Source organism: Coptis chinensis, unplaced genomic scaffold, assembly GCF_015680905.1.
Source record: "Coptis chinensis isolate HL-2020 unplaced genomic scaffold, ASM1568090v1 utg984_pilon_pilon, whole genome shotgun sequence".
Classification (NCBI taxonomy): domain Eukaryota; kingdom Viridiplantae; phylum Streptophyta; class Magnoliopsida; order Ranunculales; family Ranunculaceae; genus Coptis; species Coptis chinensis.
The window spans coordinates 40,627-60,143 of NW_028238197.1; the positions used below are offsets into that span (position 1 = coordinate 40,627).

A 19,517-nucleotide genomic window follows, 5' to 3' on the forward strand; every position below is an offset into this window, starting at 1 on the left:
GCATTATGGAATAGATAGATTGATAGATAATGAGACACTATTATACCAGTCGAAAGTCATTCAGGAATACATGGTAAGAGACTACTAGTCCTTTTTTTATGCAGAATTTGGGGAAACATCAAGCTTAATATTATTGGCTTTGTTTTACAATGCAATATGCTACTATCACAAATTTAAAGCTACCAATGTTAAATTTTATTGTAAATATCGTAATCATTGTTTTGCCCGTACAACAGGTTCAAAACTTCTTGAATAACATAGTCATGATTAGGGATGTGAATGGATTAGTTTGGGTCGGATTCCGGAAAATCCAAATCCGAACCGATAAAAAATTTGAAATCTAAAACTAAACCGAATCGATAAAAAAATTTAGAATTCAAAACCGAATCAAACCGACAAGATATATTACAAACCGAAATCAAACCGACCCGAACTAAAAACTATAAAATCAATTAATTTTAACTACACGATTGATAAACATATATAAAATTAATCATAAATATTATTAAAATATTATTTTATCGGTTCGGATTCATATCGGACCAATATCTTATTAGTTCGGTTCGATTTTGAATTGGTAGAGAACAAACCAAATTATCAAAATCATTTTTTATCGGTTTAGTTTAGATTGGTTATCGAAACCATTGACAGCCTAGTCACGATCCATAAATTTTACGGCAATTTTGATGTGTCTTTCATGCCGAATAGTCGAATAGATAAATGTTTTCCACTATACAAGCCCCATAAATAGACTCGTGGCCCCATATCAAACACTATAATATGCCAAGTACTTGTGTAAATTAGACTGACAGCAATGCACGTCTAAGTAGCACAACAAAAACAAGTATCTATATTTCTACCTACCCATATCTATGATGCATGAGAAACATTCAACGGTTGGATACTTGTTCCTATAAAAAGATACCGTTGGCACTCTCCCAGCACAGTTTCACGTACTGTATCTATGATCTATCACATCTCTTCTTCTTTCTTTCTGTTTCTCTAGTCTTTTTTTTTTTCATTTGGTTCTTTCACTTCTCATTTTGGCCAATGCAAGTTGTTTGAAGGACTTTGTTCTTCGTGTTTTGCTTATTCAGAATTTCAGGTAATGATTATAAAGCTGCTCTGCGTTATTTTTTCTCTGTTTTAGTTCGAATAGAGTGTGTAACTAACTATTTAATTTTCCTAATGAATATATATGGAATTTGATTCAGTGAGTGATGTCGAAGATGAGAGTAGCAGTAATAGGAGCAGGAATAAGTGGACTAGTTTCTGCTTATGTTCTAGCTAAGGAGGGTGTTGATGTAGTGCTCTATGAGAAAGAAGATTATCTTGGTGGACATGCTAGAACCGTTACAGTGGACGGTGTTGATTTAGATCTTGGCTTCATGGTCTTCAATCGTGTAAGTCATTATTTTTGGCGTGGTCTTTGCCACTGGCCACATGGTGTGGACTGGCGACGGGGACAGTATATATTTTGTCATTTTGTGTCCGAGTGTTAATTTGCTGGCCTGATACTACTACCCACTAAGAACAAGTCCAATGGGGGCTATATGGCCTATAGCACTCCAACCACAAAAATGTCATTCCAATGGGGCTGCTAAAAGAGTATTAAATTTGGAAGGAGTCAAAAACCCAGCCAAAGTTAAGACCTTCGATAGCAGCTGCTATAATAAGTTAAACTTAAATTTCGACAGACGGCAGATACTGTTGTGCCGTCCGTCCAAAAAAATTTCAACTCAAGTTACAAAATAATGGACGGACGAATTATTGCTATAATAAATTCAAAGAAACGATATGCAGATGTTAAAACTTTGTCCGTATCATTTGCGTCCGTCCGTCCAACAAAATTTCAACTCAAACAGAAAACGCAATTGGATTGGTTTTTTGTTTTTGGGGTGCCAAATTTGGCTTGCCCAAATTAGCAGCTCTCGACTTGCTCTAAAATGAAAATTGGATAAATCTATATTAACTACCATCCAGGATGTTTTTTAGTTTCTTTCAAAAAAATAAAAATAAAAGAGTACTCAAAATAAAATTGTGGGTAGTTTGTTGCTGTTTTAGTTTTCTTCTCAGTAACCTGTCGTTTAGTTTTGTGTTGGAATATTTTAGGGACTAATGTCTTCCATAACCCAATAACGAATAAAACAATTTATGCTGGATGGGAGGTAATCATGGAATTTATTTGTTATTGGGTTGGCGTGGTAGAGCGTAAATCAGCCAAATTTTGTGACAATGTCGTACAATAATAATAATAAAAAAACTAAAAACAGGACACATGCATAACTAAATTAGTAACAGCAGCCAGCAGCAGCAGCAAGAACAACAACAATTAGTGTTACCTTTGGCAAATGTGGTCTTCTTATTATAACGTTCCCAATGGCATGAAATGTGTGTGTCAGTGGTTCGACCACATTCCACATTTACGATTCGAAACTGAAATGTTTGTTATATTTGGACAGGTTACTTATCCAAATATGATGGAATTCTTTGAGAGCTTAGGAGTTGATATGGAGACATCAGATATGTCATTCTCAGTGAGCTTAGAAAAAGGCAATGGCTGTGAATGGGGGAGCAGAAATGGTTTGTCGGGTTTATTTGCACAAAAAAGAAACTTGCTGAATCCTTACTTCTATCAAATGATCAGGGAGATAATCAAGTTCAAGGGTGATGTACTCATGTGAGTGATAGTATAGCAATCTTAAATTGTATTATCGTTGGTTTTTTCCCTTTGTTGTGTAAGCAGGGATTAAGAAAATATTGTGTTTTCATCTCTCTTATATGAGTCACATACTCACATACTGTTTAAATATACCCGAATCACGCTAGAACTTTTCTTTAACAACAACTTTGCTAAACTGCTAAGTTTTAAATATGGGTTTATGCATCATTTACTAAAGTAGCATTTTTGTATGTGAGAAGGTACCTTGAAGATCTTGAGAGCAACCCTGAAATTGATCGCAATGAAACATTGGGACATTTCATCAAGTCTCATGGTTATTCTGAATTATTTCAAAAGGCTTATATTGTAAGATCTCTTGATGCATTGCAATCTTTCAGATTTCAAAGTTTTCAGTGGCACTGGACATTTTGTGTTACTTTACCATATCAGTTTCTCTCTAATGAATAGGTTCCAATGTGTGCATCAATATGGTCTTCCCCTTCAGAAGGAGTGATGGGATTTTCAGCTTATTCCATTCTTTCATTTTGCCATAACCACCACTTGCTTCAGGTATATTTTGTTGGAAGTCACATTCATGTGCTGGTTTCTGCCTGAAGCTTCCATTAGGCATCATTCCTTTGCAGTCTTAAGATAGGTTTCATATAGGCCATTTCGGTTCGGCTCCATCCAACATATCTGTGTCTTAAATTCTGCATACCTTATAGTGAGAAATAAAAGCTGTAACTTGTAATTGAGCAATTCCAACCTTCAAATTTACATGGGTATGAATAGCTTTCTCTTATATCATACAGCTCTTTGGGCGGCCACAATGGCTTACTGTAAGATGGCGCTCGCATTCTTATGTCAATAAGGTGAGTTCTTAAACTTTTTCTACCAGCAGTAATTATGTACTCAGCAATAATTAAGACCCTGTTTTATAACTGAACTCCACAAATCAGGTTAGAGAAGAGCTGGAAGAAAGAGGTTGTCAAATAAGAACAGGATACACAGTCCAATCTGTTGCAACATCTGAAGGAGGTAGGTTCGCTTTTGTACTTGTTTAATAGGATCTTTATCTGCTAATTTTTACTCCCTTGTTATGTTTCTTCTCCCTAACAATGAGTACCATTAACAGGTCAGAACAAAAACATTATGAGATTTTGGCATGTTTTAGCACCTCTAAAATCAAGATATAGGCTCATAATAGTAGTAACCTTCCATCCCCCTCTCTCCAGGTTGTACTGTAACAGGGGTAGATGGTTCACAAGAAATGTTTGATGCTTGTATATTTGCTGTCCATTCAGTAGATGCTCTAAGTATATTGGGGAAACAAGCAACATATGAGGAAACAAGAATACTTGGTGCTTTTCAATATGTGTACAGGTACATTTATTTATTTTCTCAAATGGTATTTTTATTCGTCGCCATAGATTAGAAACATACATCCACATTGATCGCCAAATATTAGAAACATACATCCTGATTGAACCTCACAGATATTTCCAGTGGTATTTTTCACTGTCACCATAGAGTTTCGGGTTTCTGATTTTTTTTTTGATTGGCAAGCCTGTTTTTAAACGAGATTAGTAACTCATTGGTGCGGCGGGGTTCCAGACCTCTGGTATCATCACCCAAAGGTTTTACCAACTTTGCTAGTTGGCACTTGCTAGAGTTTCAGGTTTCTGAATGTTTAATGTGGTGTTTCAAGACATTCTCCTGCACAGGAAAAGTACACATCAAGAAGTGTATCTTCAAGATTTCAATATGTGTCTTTGAATCTTTTGTTTCCTTTTCAGTTGTTGTTTGAGGGCTAGACCTTCCTAAGACTAGTCAGGATAACTGAAACAGAACGTTTGATGCCTAGTTACATAATACTCGGTCATGTTTTTCTACCGTAATTTATTCATTGAACTCTAAATGCACATGTTTTCTACAATACTCTGCTGCAGTGATGTTTACCTCCACCGTGACAAAACATTTATGCCCAAAACTTCAGCTGCGTGGAGTGCATGGAATTTTCTTGGAACCATAGGCAACAAGTTATGCTTGACATATTGGCTTAATGTGCTTCAGGTTTGTACAAAATACTCCCCTTGTCTTAATCATTTTATATTATGTTCAAGAAATCTCTAAAGATCAGTCTCTTGCAAAAATTTGAATTTCCTCAATTTAGAATGTGTGTTTCCTTAATAATTGGTACTCCAAGATTTATATTTTCAACAAGTTCCAGTTATGGTGTAGCTTGAAATTTGATATATCAAGATGGTCAGAACTTAATTGGACCTGAACGACTCTTGTCCATTACAGAAATATTGTAGTTATTTTATTGGAAATTTAATTTGCAGAATATTACTGAAACCGGCCAACCTTTCCTAGTTACTCTCAATCCACCTCATACACCAGACCATACGCTGCTCAAGTGGACAACAAGTCATCCTGTTCCATCAGTTGCTGCCTCAAAAGCCTCACTTGAGCTAAATAATATCCAAGGGAAAAGAAGATTTTGGTTTTGTGGAGCATACCAGGGTGAGATTATTTCCTTGAGTACTTTGTTTAACATTTGAAAAAATCAGAAATGAACATCTGACAATAATTCATCTATTTAATTGGCAAAGAACTGAGGGGCATTTATGTGAATCATTATTTCTCATAGGAAGCTGAAGACATCAAATTCAGACCATAAACAATACTTTCTCTGTGAGTTCTCACACAGATAAAACCTGATAATGAGAAGAAAATCCCCTTCTCGAACATAGAGCAGGTCAAACCCAGAAGGGTTCTAACCTTCTAACGTACAAGAGTATGACAATGAGAATAATCAGAATGGTTAATGCAAGTGATAGGAGTGTATTACTTCATTGTTTTATTCACTAAAGTTTATTTATTTATTTATTTTTTTTTTTACATGGTAAGTTTTTCATTTTCTCGTTCTTATGGAAAATGATGTACTCCTCACTCACACAGTTCTTCCACAGGATATGGCTTCCACGAGGATGGATTAAAGGTAATCGAAACTGCTTGGCAGGTCATCTCACTGTAACTAAAGTAAAAACTAGTGTTGATACGTGGAGGGTAGCCTAGGTACATTGTTCTGCTTTGAACCATCTATATTGTGTACATCCTAAATCAAATTGCAAAACGGTATACATGGTTGATACCTTGTTAATCCTTTTACTCAATTTTCATTTGAAATGAGAGTTAAGTATATTGGAAGCAGCTCATTAATGTATGTCTTGGTCTTTTTTTTTTGCAGGCAGGCATGGTTGCTGCACATAGTGTTATTGGGAAAAGTTGTGTTCTTCTAAGAGACAGAAAGCATATGGTACCTTCTATGACAGAAACAGGAGCACGCCTTTTTGTTACTAAGTTTCTTGCACGCTTTATTACTACAGGTCGTTTAACGTAAGTCTCCATTCTGGTAACACCTACTTCTGAAAGTCTATGATACGTCCCTGAGTACATTAGAGACTAATACTTCTGAAAGTCTATGATACGTCCCTGAGTACATTAGAGACTAATATAAGTTAGATACTCTTAATGTGATCACTCATAATTCTATAAAATTATGGCTCGTTACCTATGAGATGTATGTGATACCTATGAGATATATGTGATATAGTGTGCCTTCTTATAATCAGCTTGTTGGAGGAAGGTGGTACAATTTTTTCCTTTGAAGGAACCAACATGAAGTGTCCACTACAATCTGTCTTGAGAGTTCACAATCCCCAGTTCTACTGGAAGGTGCGTCTTCTCAATCTACATTCTTTCTACTTACAGTATACAAACCATTTCTAAGAAGGAACTTTTCCTTTTGTTCTTGAAACAGATTGCTACACAGGCTGATTTAGGCCTAGCTGATGCTTATGTGAATGGTGATTTTTCTTTTGTTGACAAAGAAGAGGGTTTGCTAAATTTGTTTTTGGTAAACGAGATCACTTTGCCATCACTTGTAATCTATGATGCATGGATACTGCTGTTACCTATTGCACCGGTGTCCACTGGGTATGATACTGGTACTGGATACACTTAGGATACGGCTGAAACGTATTGTTCCATATCCTCACATAGCTATGAATAATACGAGAGGTGGGGTGGGGGGGGGGAGTACACACAAACATAGATGGAACAGAAGAAATAGAGAAAACAAACATAGATGGAACAGAAGAAATAGAGAAAGATGAAGAGGAACTCATACCTACTTTGTTGCTAATAAATAATCACACCACCACCTTATGTTCGAAATCATATTAAAATACTATTTTTTCCAAGAATTTTATATTTATATTCCCGTATCCCTATCCGTACCCGTATCCTAGATTTTCAAAAAACACTGTATAGTACCCGAACCCGTGTTACCGTATTGGTATTGGTATCGGTATCGGTATCGGTACCCTTATCCGTGCATCATAGCTTGTAATCTGAGATTATAATCGTTCACCTAATGTACTTCCATGAACCTTTTGCGAAATTTTTTCTGCAGATTTTCATTGCCAACAGGGACATGAAGATTTCAGTTGGAAAGCAAAACAATAAAAGGTATTTTGCTAATGGGTTAGTTAAATTATATTTTGGTATTGAATAAGAGAAGAAGCCAGAAATCTGGAAAACAAGAATTAAAATACTATATGGTGGCCTTAATTAGTTTCAGCCTTCTCTCATACATCTTTAATTTATATAAGAATCTTCCTTTAGTAGTGAAGCTGGTGCGTTGTGGTTATGTGTGGTTCTTGCAATCTCAGCCTGCAATCGTGCACAGTTAGTAGGGTTTGCAAGATAGAAACATCCTAAATAATGATGCCCTCGGGAAATATACCATAAAACTCTAACTGTTAAGAGGATAAATATCTGCGAAGTCTATCTACAACAATTGATTTCTTTACCAGGAATATAATGTCTTGCAAGTTTCAGTTGCCATGGATTTACCTTTACCTACTCTTTTCTTCAGGGGCTGGTGGACACCATTGTTCTTTACTGCGGGGATTGCATCAGCAAAATACTTCCTTAAACACATTTCAAGGCAAAATACTCTAACGCAAGCTCGGAGGAATATCTCCCGCCATTATGATCTGGTCGGTATCTTTTACCATCGAGCTATCTACTGTTTAGTTATGGTTGCAGTAGTTTTGGTTAATCATTCCTGGCATCAAGTAGACTGACCACATATTGGAATTTGTCTTTCTAGAGTAATGACCTATTTGGTCTGTTCTTGGATGAAACAATGACGTATTCCTCTGCAATTTTTAAGGTTAATAACCATCTTTCTAAAAAAAATTATGCTTAAACCTAAAATTTTCAGTAGATACTGATGATATGAAACTGATATTAATGTTTGAACATACAACAGTCAGAGGAGGAAGACTTAAAAGTCGCACAGCTTAGGAAAATATCTCTTTTGATTGAAAAGGTGAGATTTTCGTTCTAGTATCATGATACATTTCTTTCAAGTAGTTTAGTGAAAAGCTTTCTTACTCTGTTTATGCCGTTTGAGCATATGTAGGCTAGAATCAGTAACAAACATGAAATTCTTGAGATTGGATCCGGCTGGGGAAGTCTGGCAATAGAAGTTGTGAAACAAACGGGATGCAAGTACACTGGCATTACCCTATCTGAAGAGCAACTAAAGTACGCTGAAAGGAAAGTGAAAGAAGCTGGCCTTCAGGTGTTTGTTAATCTCTGGGCAGTCGTTGTAATTTTCTACCATATATTTTAATCGTCTCCTTAAGGTTGGTCAGTTACAAAAGCTAAAATCTAAAACAAAGTCACCTTGGAAGTGACACTTGAATTATACAATTCTACTGTATGAAGTTATATATAAATGATGTGTTTATGCATGTGAATGTGAAAAACTTCGACTTGCAGGACCGCATAAGATTTCTTTTATGTGACTATCGCCAATTACCCAAGTCTTACAAATATGATAGGATTATATCTTGGTTAGTACCTCATAACTGTTAAACCTTTATCAGATTTTAGCATGCTCGATTATGTTCCTCTGGTGAACTGATACATTTGTTTACAGTGAGATGATTGAAGCAGTCGGTCATGAGTTTATGGAAGAATTTTTCGGATGTTGTGATTCAGTATTGGCTGAAGATGGTCTTCTTGTTGTACAGGTAATAACACTCCACTTTGAAAAAGTTCTGTACTGGCATATTTATAGATCAAAGAGTGCATACTTATAGTTCATTTGCTGTTTACCCTTCCGGCATTGTTATAGTTCATATCAATACCAGATGAACGCTATGAGGAATACAGGCGGAGCTCTGATTTCATAAAGGAATACATATTTCCTGGTGGATGCCTTCCTTCTTTAAGTAGGATTACTTCAGCCATGGCCACCGCAACTAGACTCTGGTAAAGTTGACGGCCTTGATCTTAGATTTATATGACTTTTTTTTCTTAAGGTAGTTCCTTTTGAAAATTTACCTATGTTTCGAAGCATCATGTATGCAGTGTGGAGCACCTGGAAAATATAGGGATACACTACTACCAAACACTGAGGTATTGGAGAACTAACTTCATGGCAAAGCAGAGGTATTAAAGAAGTTGTTTTTGGTTTATTATTGTTATTTTTTAATAGAATGATGAATCAGTATGTTCTGTATTCTGGTATACAGATTCTGTAATTGTGTAACACTCTACATAAACCATTCTGTAACTTCTTTGTATCCAGCAAAATTCTTATGTTGGGGTTCGACGAGAAATTTATCAGAACGTGGGAATATTATTTTGTTTACTGTGCAGCTGGTTTTAGAACGCGTACTCTTGGGAATTATCAGGTATGTATATATGTACCAGCACAATTTTTTATTTGGCCATTTGCATTCTTTAAAATCAACTACCTTTGCATATCTATATAAGTATCTCTAGTTTTAAAACAACGTTCAAGTTAAATGATTGATTGAGTTAGCAGAAGCTCCTGATAAACATGAATTGCTAATAATTTCAGGGACTGCTACCTTCCTATTTTTATCGAGTGTTTGACTTGTTGTCTTGGTGTAGATTGTATTCTCACGACCGGGGAACCATGCTGCTTTTCGAGATCCATACAAATCTATGCCTTCTTCATAGAGTGGCCCGTATTGATGGTTGATTCTTTTGTTGCAAGTTTCATCTATTGTTTAGGGATGATTCTGCACTGTACCAGTATATTTTTTTTGATAGGCTCTGTACCAGTATATCCATTTCCTCTGCATTTGTTGTAAGAGAAACGAGTTTCCATTTGTGAGGCCTTAGAAAGCTAGGCAAAACATTGGATCCATCGTCCTAGACTTGCCCATTTGTCTGATTGTTTGTAGGGTGCCGCTGGATTATTGGAGTTGCACTGGATTAACAATTGAGTGTTTTTTTTTGTTTTTTGATGATAATTAGCAATTGAGTTCATTAACAAAGTTAAATTGTTGTTACAAGTTCAACCCGGAAAGTATATAATGAAAGGCCGTTGAGTGAATTTCTTACTGCGTTTTTTACAGAATGTATGGCAAGATCATTTGCAGAGTTCTGGTTTAAAGGATTGCTGGATTTTACTGTTGTGTCATTTACTGGAATAATAACTAAACAATCCCTTTTTGTTCGTTGGCTGTCAGCAATACAGAGTCATTTAAATAGGTCGACAACAGGTGATTCCAACGTTCTTTGCAAATTTGTTACCCTGGTTGTAAAATCATCTCAAATTTCTATATTGTGTATTGTATCATATTAAAACGGGTGCAACGAGTATTACTCTTTGTTACCCTCGAAGCGAATGTTAAAGGGTGGCCGGGCAGAATACATACTACATAACTGAAATAATTTAGGTAAGCCATCAGTGCATCGTGCTGAGCTGGGAGAAGCATTCCAGGGAATTGTACGGGTGAAAAACCCAGTATATTCGTGGAACTATGGAAGCAATTTCCAAAACATCTGGCTAATCTACTGCACAAAAGTACCAAGCATTTCAGGGTTGCATCTCACAGGTTTTAATACCAAAAACATTTTTTAGCTCAAAGTAAAATCTAGATTCCGATCCGACTAAGCAATCAAGAAGACGCTATACATCCATAGTTCTACCATTTGTTTACTTTTAGAAAGAGAACACTCGGATCATTTTGTATCAGATAAAATTTCTAATAACCTAAAAACTCACAAAATTTCTCAGAAAATATGGAATAAGATGCGACTTGAGAGCTATTTACCAATAGTCCAATACTCAGAAATACTTCTTAATAAATGAAAATAAAAAGGCAATTACAGCAAACTACCAGGAGTGCAGCAATAAATACTCGTCCAAAAATCAGCATCATGCTAGATGTGCGCTCATTCGCAAAAGGATAAGAAACCCCTCAAGTTTAAGGAGAGGTCTAAATTAAACATTAGTTCCACAAGACATTGCAAGCTTCAGGATTACTGTTGACCTTGCTGGGGCTGATGAGCACCATATCCACCAGAATAACCAACTTGTCCAGCGGCAGCTGCACTTGCCTGGGCAGTTCCATAATTCCCATTTTGCGAAGGATCGGAACTCCATGCTGTACTCGTGTAGACTGAATTCCCACTGTTATTTGCATGCCCTCCTCTACCAGCATTGTAGCTATTTTGGTTTTCATAAGAGCCATCACTCCCACCATAGTAGCCATAATCTTTATTACCATAAGCAGCAGTTCCACTTGGAGACTGAGCTGGTGCTGCAAACCCGGTGCCACCATATGGTGCAGAGCCATATCCAGAAGGTGCTTGACCACTCCATGAACTTTTTGAACCAGGTGGGTCATTTCCATAACTGGTATTTTGGACATTGGGGTTTCCATAACCCCCAGCAGGCCCACCATATCCAGCCCCAGTAACACCATAATTACCAACTCCATAACCACCATAGCCAACAGCATTATTAGTTCCAGCATATCCATAGCCCTGTGCACCATAAGGTGCAAAACCACCTCCAGTTGCCTGTGGCTGCATGTACCTACTTCCATCCATTTGGCTGTTATACGAACCATTACCTGCATTAGAAGAATCATAACCCTGATAACCTCTACTACCCCCAGACTGGACACCACCGCCAGAGTTAGCATCTTTTGGAAGAGCACGCTTGACCTCCACATTTTTACCATTCAAGTCGTGGAAGGATTTATGGAGAACTCTATCAACCGCCTCTTCAGTATCAAAAGTGATGAACCCAAATCCCCGGGGTCGTTGGGTATTCTGGTCAAACATAACTACAACGTCTGTAACAACACCATAGGCTTCAAAATATTGACGGAATCCCTCTTCAGTCAAAGTTGGGGGCAACCCTCCAACAAAAATCTTTTTTGTCTTAAGGTTACCTCCGCTTCCGAAGCTTCTATCTCCACCACGGGCCCCAGACCTATAAGAGGTCTGTTGTTCCTCTCTGGATAAAGCCCTTTTAGCCTCTACCTGAATTTTAAAAAAAGTTATGGAGATCAGACGAAAGAGCTGGTTCTTTTCAACAAATAGGTTAGATGGAAGAGCTTAAAGAAATGACCTGCAGGAAACTGAACTAAATGGTAGTGCTAATGAAAGACAAAGTAAACTTTGACATGATAAGTTTAAATGTTTGCAATGCTACAACACAAGTGCAAGAACGAAGGCCACTGTAGTTAAAGAACTCAATCTATGTGAAAGTGCTTATAAATATTTAAATCGTTATGCTAAAAAAGTGGGGCTCAAAAATGAAGTCAGGTATTCACAGTTTAACAAAAAGTTTGAAAAAAATAAATAAACAAATTTAAATGAATACAGGTGATACTTTGAATACAGCTGATACTTTCTTGTAGTAACTAGGATACCACCCTTTTGATTAGTTTATTTAAACTCTAAATTGTAAATACCATGAATGCTTTACACTAATATCGAATCGCTTTTCTTAACAAATTGATTATGAAAGTCAGGAATCTCACAATTCAAATGAGTCAAGTTCCATACTAAAGGTAGCATGAAATACTCTTACACTTGAGTTACACGGTTACACTTTAGCATGTTCCATACTAAAGGTAGCATGAAATACTCTTACACTTCTGAAATACTCAAAGCTTGTTCTTTTATTTAGCTCATAATTATACTCATCCATCGAACTGACTGATAACATGTTAAAAAGTAAAAATAGAACATGCTACACAGTACACACTAACAAGAAAAACCGTATACCCAGAAGTTCTTACCATTATAATTACCAACTTAAACAATACATTTTAAAACCTAAATCTTGAATGATCACCCAAAGTGTTGATTGTCTTGGCATTCACTAATGCTCGTTATTCAGTAGTTATGTCTAATACAATGATTAAATCTAAACCAGATGGTATGCTTCCAATAATGTTGTCTTTTCATCATAGAGTTTACCATGTCCTTTCACTAAATCTGTTCTAGTTACAAATGAAACGTTTATCTTTGGAATGGTTCAAATATTATTCTAAAGATACCTTTAATAAAGATGTTTATAAATTATCTAATATACACAGAAAAACAAACTGAAGACCTCGATTTTCTTCTAGTTTCTAAGATTAGGCACTCTCTCGTCCTTGCCAACAGGAAATTGTATGATTCTCAGTTCTCAATATTTACATTTTTCACAATATTTTCTTTACAATAATGCCAGTTTCACATTAACTCATTGGACAATACAAATTGCCAATTATAAACACCTATGAACCAGTACTTACCAACCAAAACACATACACACTAACTTACTTCTTTGCAACTAATTTAAAGAGACTTAAAAAAAAAAAAAAAAAAAAAGCTATAAACACACACATACCTTGACACAAGATCTAAGCCATTGAAAATAACAAGAAACGATAGTTTCCCAAACATGGAAAGCACATCAAATGGAACAAATAAACCAAAAATAAACATTCTTTTGTTCTTTTTTGCAAACAACAAGATGACAAAAAAAAGTTACCCAAAGAGGGAAACACACATAACATATCAAAAAGACCAAAAGAAACTTCCTTTCTCCTTTTTTTTCACAAATAACAACAAAAACAAAGATACCCACATGAAAAAAGAAAAGATAAAGCTATTTTTTTTTTTTTAAGAGATAGAGTTACTTACAGTTCTACCATCAATAGTATGTTTATCTTGAAGAACTCTATCAATAACCAAAGGATCAGCAAAAACAACAAAACCAAAGCCTCTTGGTCTATCTGTAACCTTATCTTTCATTACAACAGTCTGCAAAACTTGGCCATAGTTACCAAAATACTCACTCAGCTTCTCTTCTGTTGTTTCCCATGATATCCCTCCTATAAAAAGCTTCCCTTCATCTGAGTCCATCTCTTTTTTTAAGATTTGATGGCAGCAGCTTTTGAAGAAGAAGACTGCAAAGGTTTGTTTCTTCTTCAAGTCTTCAAGACACAGAGGAAGAAAAATATATATCCTTAAAAATGTTTCTTTTGTTTATAGAAGGTTGTAGTAAACAACCTTATTTAAATAGTTTGCTCGGTGCAACGAGAATAGATATAATTGGCATGCCAATAGTGTCGGCATATAAGAAATAGGTCAATTTTTGCTAATGGGGACGTTACATGGGAATGCTTATTGATTGGGCTTGATGACTTGATTATGGGCCCGTTATATGGGAATGCATTCTCAAGCTATGGTCAAAGAGTAAGAAAATGAAAGCATGTAATGATGTAAAGTGATGTAACTGATAACTCTGCAATAATTGGCTACAATTTTATTTGAGAATTGAGAGTGAAAATACATTAGAAAATTTGTTATTCAAGCACAAGTAACAATTATATATACTGAACATTCTGTATGATGTATCATCATTTATAGCTATATTATATACCCTGACATGCACAAGTGAATATCGGCCTTCTGGTACTACAGCTCTAAGGACTTCTGAGGTTTTATTCAGTTGAGTGCTAATCTCAAATCCACTTGAAAGTAGTTCTAACTTCTAACTCATCCTTCCAATTTCGAGACCAAACCCGAGGCATGGACAAAGATATTGCTTCAGCTCACTATGGGACCTTGGGCCTCCTCAGTTGCGTGCCGCACTGATAACATGATCAAATATTGGAGGGTCGATCCCAGTGACTGCCGTCTAGAAAATGATGGTTGGCAGCATTTCTTTTCTTTAATGACACCTACATTATGTTACAGATGCAAGAATCCAAGTTGTCATCCTCACTATCGCTTGAATCACTACAATCACAACGAGAAGAGATTAAGATAAAATGCACGAAAAAAAATTCAGTGTTTCAAGTTGTTGTTCCTCGCAATTTAGAATTTAAGGTGCAAGGTCCAAAGTATAGGGACCGTTAGGATACTTTCTACAAATAAAAGGGGCATTAGATAATAGTGGAGTGTGTTTAAGAAGTGTCTAATAACACAACGCTCATATACCTACATGAGTAAGATAAACAATATCTCAATTTTTATTGAGATACTTTTTCCTCTCTTCCAAAACTATAGTACATGGTGCACTACTGCACTCTAGCACATATACCAATAGCACATCCTGCAATCACAGACATTACTTTAAAGAAGACTACCAGAAAGGCAATGGTTGTATTCTAGGCCTAACTTTCAGTAAATCAGTACTGAAGCACTTTCAAAGCAATGAAAACAATACTGTACCATCTAGACAAAACAAAAAGTAAATACTCAAATCCTAGTTTGAGGGGGGAAAATCCCAGAAAGAACGAAGGAAACATCCAGCAGCATCCTTGCCAACTTGAGGAAAAACAATTCCAAAAAGAAAGAAAGAAGGAAACATTTAGCAGCATCCTCGCCAGCTTGAGCATAACAAAACAAATCACTGGAGCTCCTCTTATAGACCGTCGTGCAAGTACCATAAAGGCCACTACCGTGTACCTGAGTTCTTTTTCATAATCTTGCTTAAATTACTTCTGTGTATAAAATAACAAATAGTGGGAGTTTTTCCACCAGTTTGACTAATTGATGTGTTTTTAATTTTGAACTATGATGGCATTTGAACCAAAACAATGATAGCTTCCGTTTATTCAGAATGATATAAGGTACAAATGGTCCATATATTCCAATACAGTATTTGATAAATTTCTTCCCAATCCACTGATGGCCAATCATGGCCCATATCCCTTAAAAGAACACTCAGAGAGTCAAGATCCCATAATTTTATATTGACATTTAATGAAGAGATCCCTGGGAATCGGCTGAATTCCTTAAGAACCTGGGAATCGGCTGAATAAAGTTTTAATGAAGAGATCCCATAATGTTATATTGACATTTAAGCATTGCCCACTATAAATCACTTCACTCTATGAAAAGGTATACAAATCAGACCCTTAGTAGATGATATGGTGAAGAAGTGATGTTCAAAGACAAACTGCATGATTTGTTTCATCTCTTGTAAATATTTATTTTTCTTTTTTTCTCTTGTAATGTAGGCCTTCTCAGCCTACTTTTCCTTTATTAATGAAATTTCACTTTACCGAGCAAAAATAAAATAAAAATGACAACCTGCATGCCAGAACGAAGTTTATAATGAAAAAATCACATCGAGTGTTCTTGACAGGTGACTAGATGAGCATTGCCTACTAGGAAACACTTCCACTCTAAGACCAGGTATACAAGTCAGAGCATCAATGTCAGTATTAAAAAGAAACTGCATGCGAAGCAGAGTAAATTGAAAGAGAAAGACTGAAGCTCAATGAACAACACAAAATTTCTACTTAGATTAAGATTTAACAGTGCTACTCACTTTTTACACCTTACCAACAAGCCATACAAATTTGTTCACCTCAGTAAAAAGTAAATGAGCAATATCTTTTGGTCACCGACGTCTAAAGGCTGTTTATTTACAGTAAAAGTTTATTGTCTATCTTCTATTTGTCCCTTTATTTTTTTGAACAAAACCTTATCCGGCTTCTATCTATATTGTATGGTCACTATAATGGCAAGGATCCATGACCTGAACTGTACCATATACAGCTATAAGCCAATCTGACTCTGATACCACTTATTATATGCCTAATGTTACCTTGACCTCCATAGATTTTAGCTCCAAGAATCTTGTTATCTCCATGTCCTTTCTCGTTTATCAAGGAAACTCTAACATTTTGTTGACGGCTAAAACACAAAAGCCCATTTTTTCTTCTACATTTTTCATAAATGAAACTTTATTTATGAAAAATGACACGAATAGAACAAGGGAATGGGAGTATTCACCCAACTGACCTAAGACACCTGTAACTAGGTTGGAACCCCTGTTATTAGCTATCATGTCCTACTCCTTCAAGAAGGAAGGAAGGCTTCACCTACAGAAGGAGAACACAAGAGGAACACTAAGGCCTCAAAACAGCAGTCCAATTAAAACAAGGTCCTGACTGACACCAACTCTAAACCAATTAGCTCAGGATATACAGCCGAATCTTAGTAGGAGACGTGTTAGGGATTGTACCCACTCATTCAGCGCTGTAGGACAAGTGACAGAGAGATGAAAGAACATCTCATTTGCGGAATTACATAGCAGGCGTTTAGTATTTAACTCTCTTGCCTAAAGCATCCCTAGTCCTCAGTCAAAACCACCCTTAGCTATGTCACTTGTTACATAGTTAGATAAACTTGAACCTATTATTACTATAAAATCAAATGTTCATCTAAATTCAACACCCTTATACCCCCTAAGTTTCCGATGCTCATTTGGCCTGCAGACTCATAACTCTTTTCCTACGTCATTTCTCTCACACACAAAAATCGACAGTAATCTTTAACAATCCATTAAAGCTCCTATATAATACAGTCAAAGAACACTTTTCAATGTGTTTAACGGCCCTTACATATAAGATACCATTGCCTACCAAAAACTTGCAATACAACACAAAGTCACAAACTACCAACATTATATCCTTCAAAAGCAATATTCTAAATTTTTCTATGATTGCACTAATACATTCAAATCAACATAAAAACATAAAAGCAAAACAAAATATAGAAAATGAAAGATGAGACTTGTATTACCTTGGTTCAAATTCCAAAATCTCCACAAGCTTATTCCCAGTTCTATCATTCCATTGCACTTTCCTTCTCAATTTTTTCGGCCTTTTCGATATCCCACCTCTTCGAGTAGATAACAAAGCATTTGACTCTTCATCTTCTTCTTCTTCCTTACCAGCACCAACTCTCTCAACAACTTCTTCAGAATCTAAACTAATCAATGGTTTGTTATTACAGTTATTAGGATTCAACTTCTCACCATTATCCATTGGTCACAAACCAAAAAAAATACTCAAACTTTTATCTAACTTAATCCATCAAGTATATAAAAACCTTAATCTCCCATCACTAATAATAAAAAAAAGTAAAAAGTTTCGATTTTTTATCAATAAATCCATCTTTTTCCAATCCAATACTCAAAAATTCAAGTGCCCAGACTCTGTTTTGATTCAAAATTTCAAGTTTGATCAAAATTATGCATTAGATTACAGTTTTACACAAAGGGCTTACTTCAATTATTGAAACAAGACAAAAGTATCTATTTTTTTTTTAAAAAATTGCCTTATTGAATAAATGTAGAAAATTTGAAGAACATGGCCAAAAAAAGGAAGGGGAAAATTTGAAGAAATTGGATTTGCAAATTTTAAGGAAAGAGATGGAAATAAGTTAAATAACAGAATAGAAAGATTTTAGTTGTCTTGAATGATATTGACTTTTATCTAATTTTGACTTTTGGAATTTTATCTAAATTGGATTTTTTTGGTTTGCCAGAGTGGAGTACACATGAATACATGATGTGGGGGGCAATAAGAATATAAATTAGATTACGACTCAAAATCAAGCCATTTTTTTAGGGTGATAATGGACACACTCATAAAAATACTATTGTCCCCAACTTTAAAATAAATAAAAATAATAATTTTAGACACATTTGGACTTTCTAATTTTTTTTCTTTTATTAGACATATCCAAAATATTTATTGAATATAAATCATAGTACCTGTACTAAACTATATTAGTATCTTACTTGATTCATTTGCAGAAGAAAAAAACTGTTTTTTTTATCTTCTTTTTCTTTAAAAAAAAGTGATTTTGATTTCTTCTCCAATAATATCTTCTTTAGCAACATTTCTCTCACTAATAAAAATGTAAACACTTACTATTGATTTGAATCAATCATACCAAAGTAGTGAAGATGAATACCAACCGAATGAGGATGAAAAAAAAATTTTAAATCAAATTCTGATGAATGGGAGAACTCAGAAAACTATTATATTTTAGATTACTACCATGAACAAGTACAAATACCAAACAAAAATGTGGATTTGTTTGCTATATTAAGCAAATTAAGTGCTATTTTTTTCTAACTTCATGGCAATGATTCTGCATTGGAGATATTGATTCAGACCAACAGTTTAGGTATATGAATCAATTCTCTACAATCTACATTTTCTGTCTTCTTTATTTCTTCGTGCTGCCTGTAAAGGAGCGTTTTGATCTTCTCCTAATTACAATAAGGATGAACGGGAAGGGTTTGGATTTTGGATATGACCGAGGTCGCTGTGAGCGAACTGCCTACATATCTTCTCTCGATTTTCCTTTTTCTGGGGAGAGAAGAATCAGGTCTGACGTAGTTCCAGTAGGTGGTATTTATAGAGTTCAGGGAGAGGAGATCCTTCTGACACGTGCCCTCTTTTGTACAAATGTAGGGTGGAGATCATGGATGAGTGTTGAATTGGATTTTGGATATGCCCTGTTGTTATTGGGGGTAGATGCGGTAGTCCCTCTTTTTCGGTGATGAGATTACCACTAAGATCTTGGCAATCATTACACTTGGTGGGGTGTGTCTCTATTCGAAACGTTCTGTATCTGGTGAAGTGTTCGTACTGAGATATCTTTGTTCGCACCACCTACTCGAGCTGCTCGCAGG

At 35.7% G+C, this 19,517-nt stretch overlaps 3 protein-coding genes across 6 annotated transcripts; 1 reads left to right on the top strand and 2 right to left on the bottom strand.

Annotated features, from left to right (window-relative positions):
• The first annotated feature begins 881 nt into the window (after positions 1-881).
• On the top strand, positions 882-10,112 carry LOC147472593 (uncharacterized). Of its 4 annotated transcripts, none has more exons than XR_015210764.1 (25): positions 882-1,105; positions 1,215-1,403; positions 2,463-2,680; positions 2,923-3,028; positions 3,131-3,232; positions 3,475-3,534; positions 3,622-3,700; positions 3,898-4,045; positions 4,612-4,735; positions 5,008-5,188; positions 5,638-5,666; positions 5,916-6,064; positions 6,301-6,403; positions 6,489-6,584; positions 7,143-7,198; positions 7,608-7,731; positions 7,845-7,907; positions 8,007-8,066; positions 8,160-8,321; positions 8,522-8,595; positions 8,682-8,775; positions 8,896-9,016; positions 9,116-9,196; positions 9,336-9,441; positions 9,665-10,112. XR_015210764.1 is itself a non-coding variant. In XM_086588488.1 (25 exons), the coding sequence occupies exons 2-25, from the start codon at positions 1,221-1,223 to the stop codon at positions 9,731-9,733; spliced, it is 2,604 nt and encodes an 867-aa protein (XP_086444614.1). In that variant the 5' UTR covers positions 882-1,105; positions 1,215-1,220; the 3' UTR covers positions 9,734-10,112. The 4 variants fall into 4 exon arrangements, 2 of the variants coding, with proteins under 2 accessions (XP_086444614.1, XP_086444615.1); XM_086588488.1 differs by having other exon boundaries at positions 8,880-9,016; XM_086588489.1 differs by lacking the exons at positions 882-1,105; positions 1,215-1,403 and having other exon boundaries at positions 2,666-2,680; positions 3,113-3,232; positions 8,880-9,016.
• A 735-nt stretch (positions 10,113-10,847) lies between these two features.
• LOC147472594 (heterogeneous nuclear ribonucleoprotein 1-like) lies at positions 10,848-14,083 on the bottom strand. Its single transcript, XM_086588490.1, has 2 exons — positions 13,712-14,083; positions 10,848-12,055 (listed from the first exon to the last, which is right to left on the bottom strand). Exons 1-2 carry the CDS (start codon positions 13,931-13,933, stop codon positions 11,045-11,047), a joined length of 1,233 nt encoding a protein of 410 aa, XP_086444616.1. The 5' UTR covers positions 13,934-14,083; the 3' UTR covers positions 10,848-11,044.
• A 231-nt stretch (positions 14,084-14,314) lies between these two features.
• Positions 14,315-18,294, bottom strand: LOC147472595 (uncharacterized). The gene is made up of 2 exons (XM_086588491.1): positions 17,612-18,294; positions 14,315-14,812 (listed from the first exon to the last, which is right to left on the bottom strand). The coding sequence occupies exons 1-2, from the start codon at positions 17,854-17,856 to the stop codon at positions 14,755-14,757; spliced, it is 303 nt and encodes a 100-aa protein (XP_086444617.1). The 5' UTR covers positions 17,857-18,294; the 3' UTR covers positions 14,315-14,754.
• Positions 18,295-19,517: the final 1,223 nt, after the last annotated feature.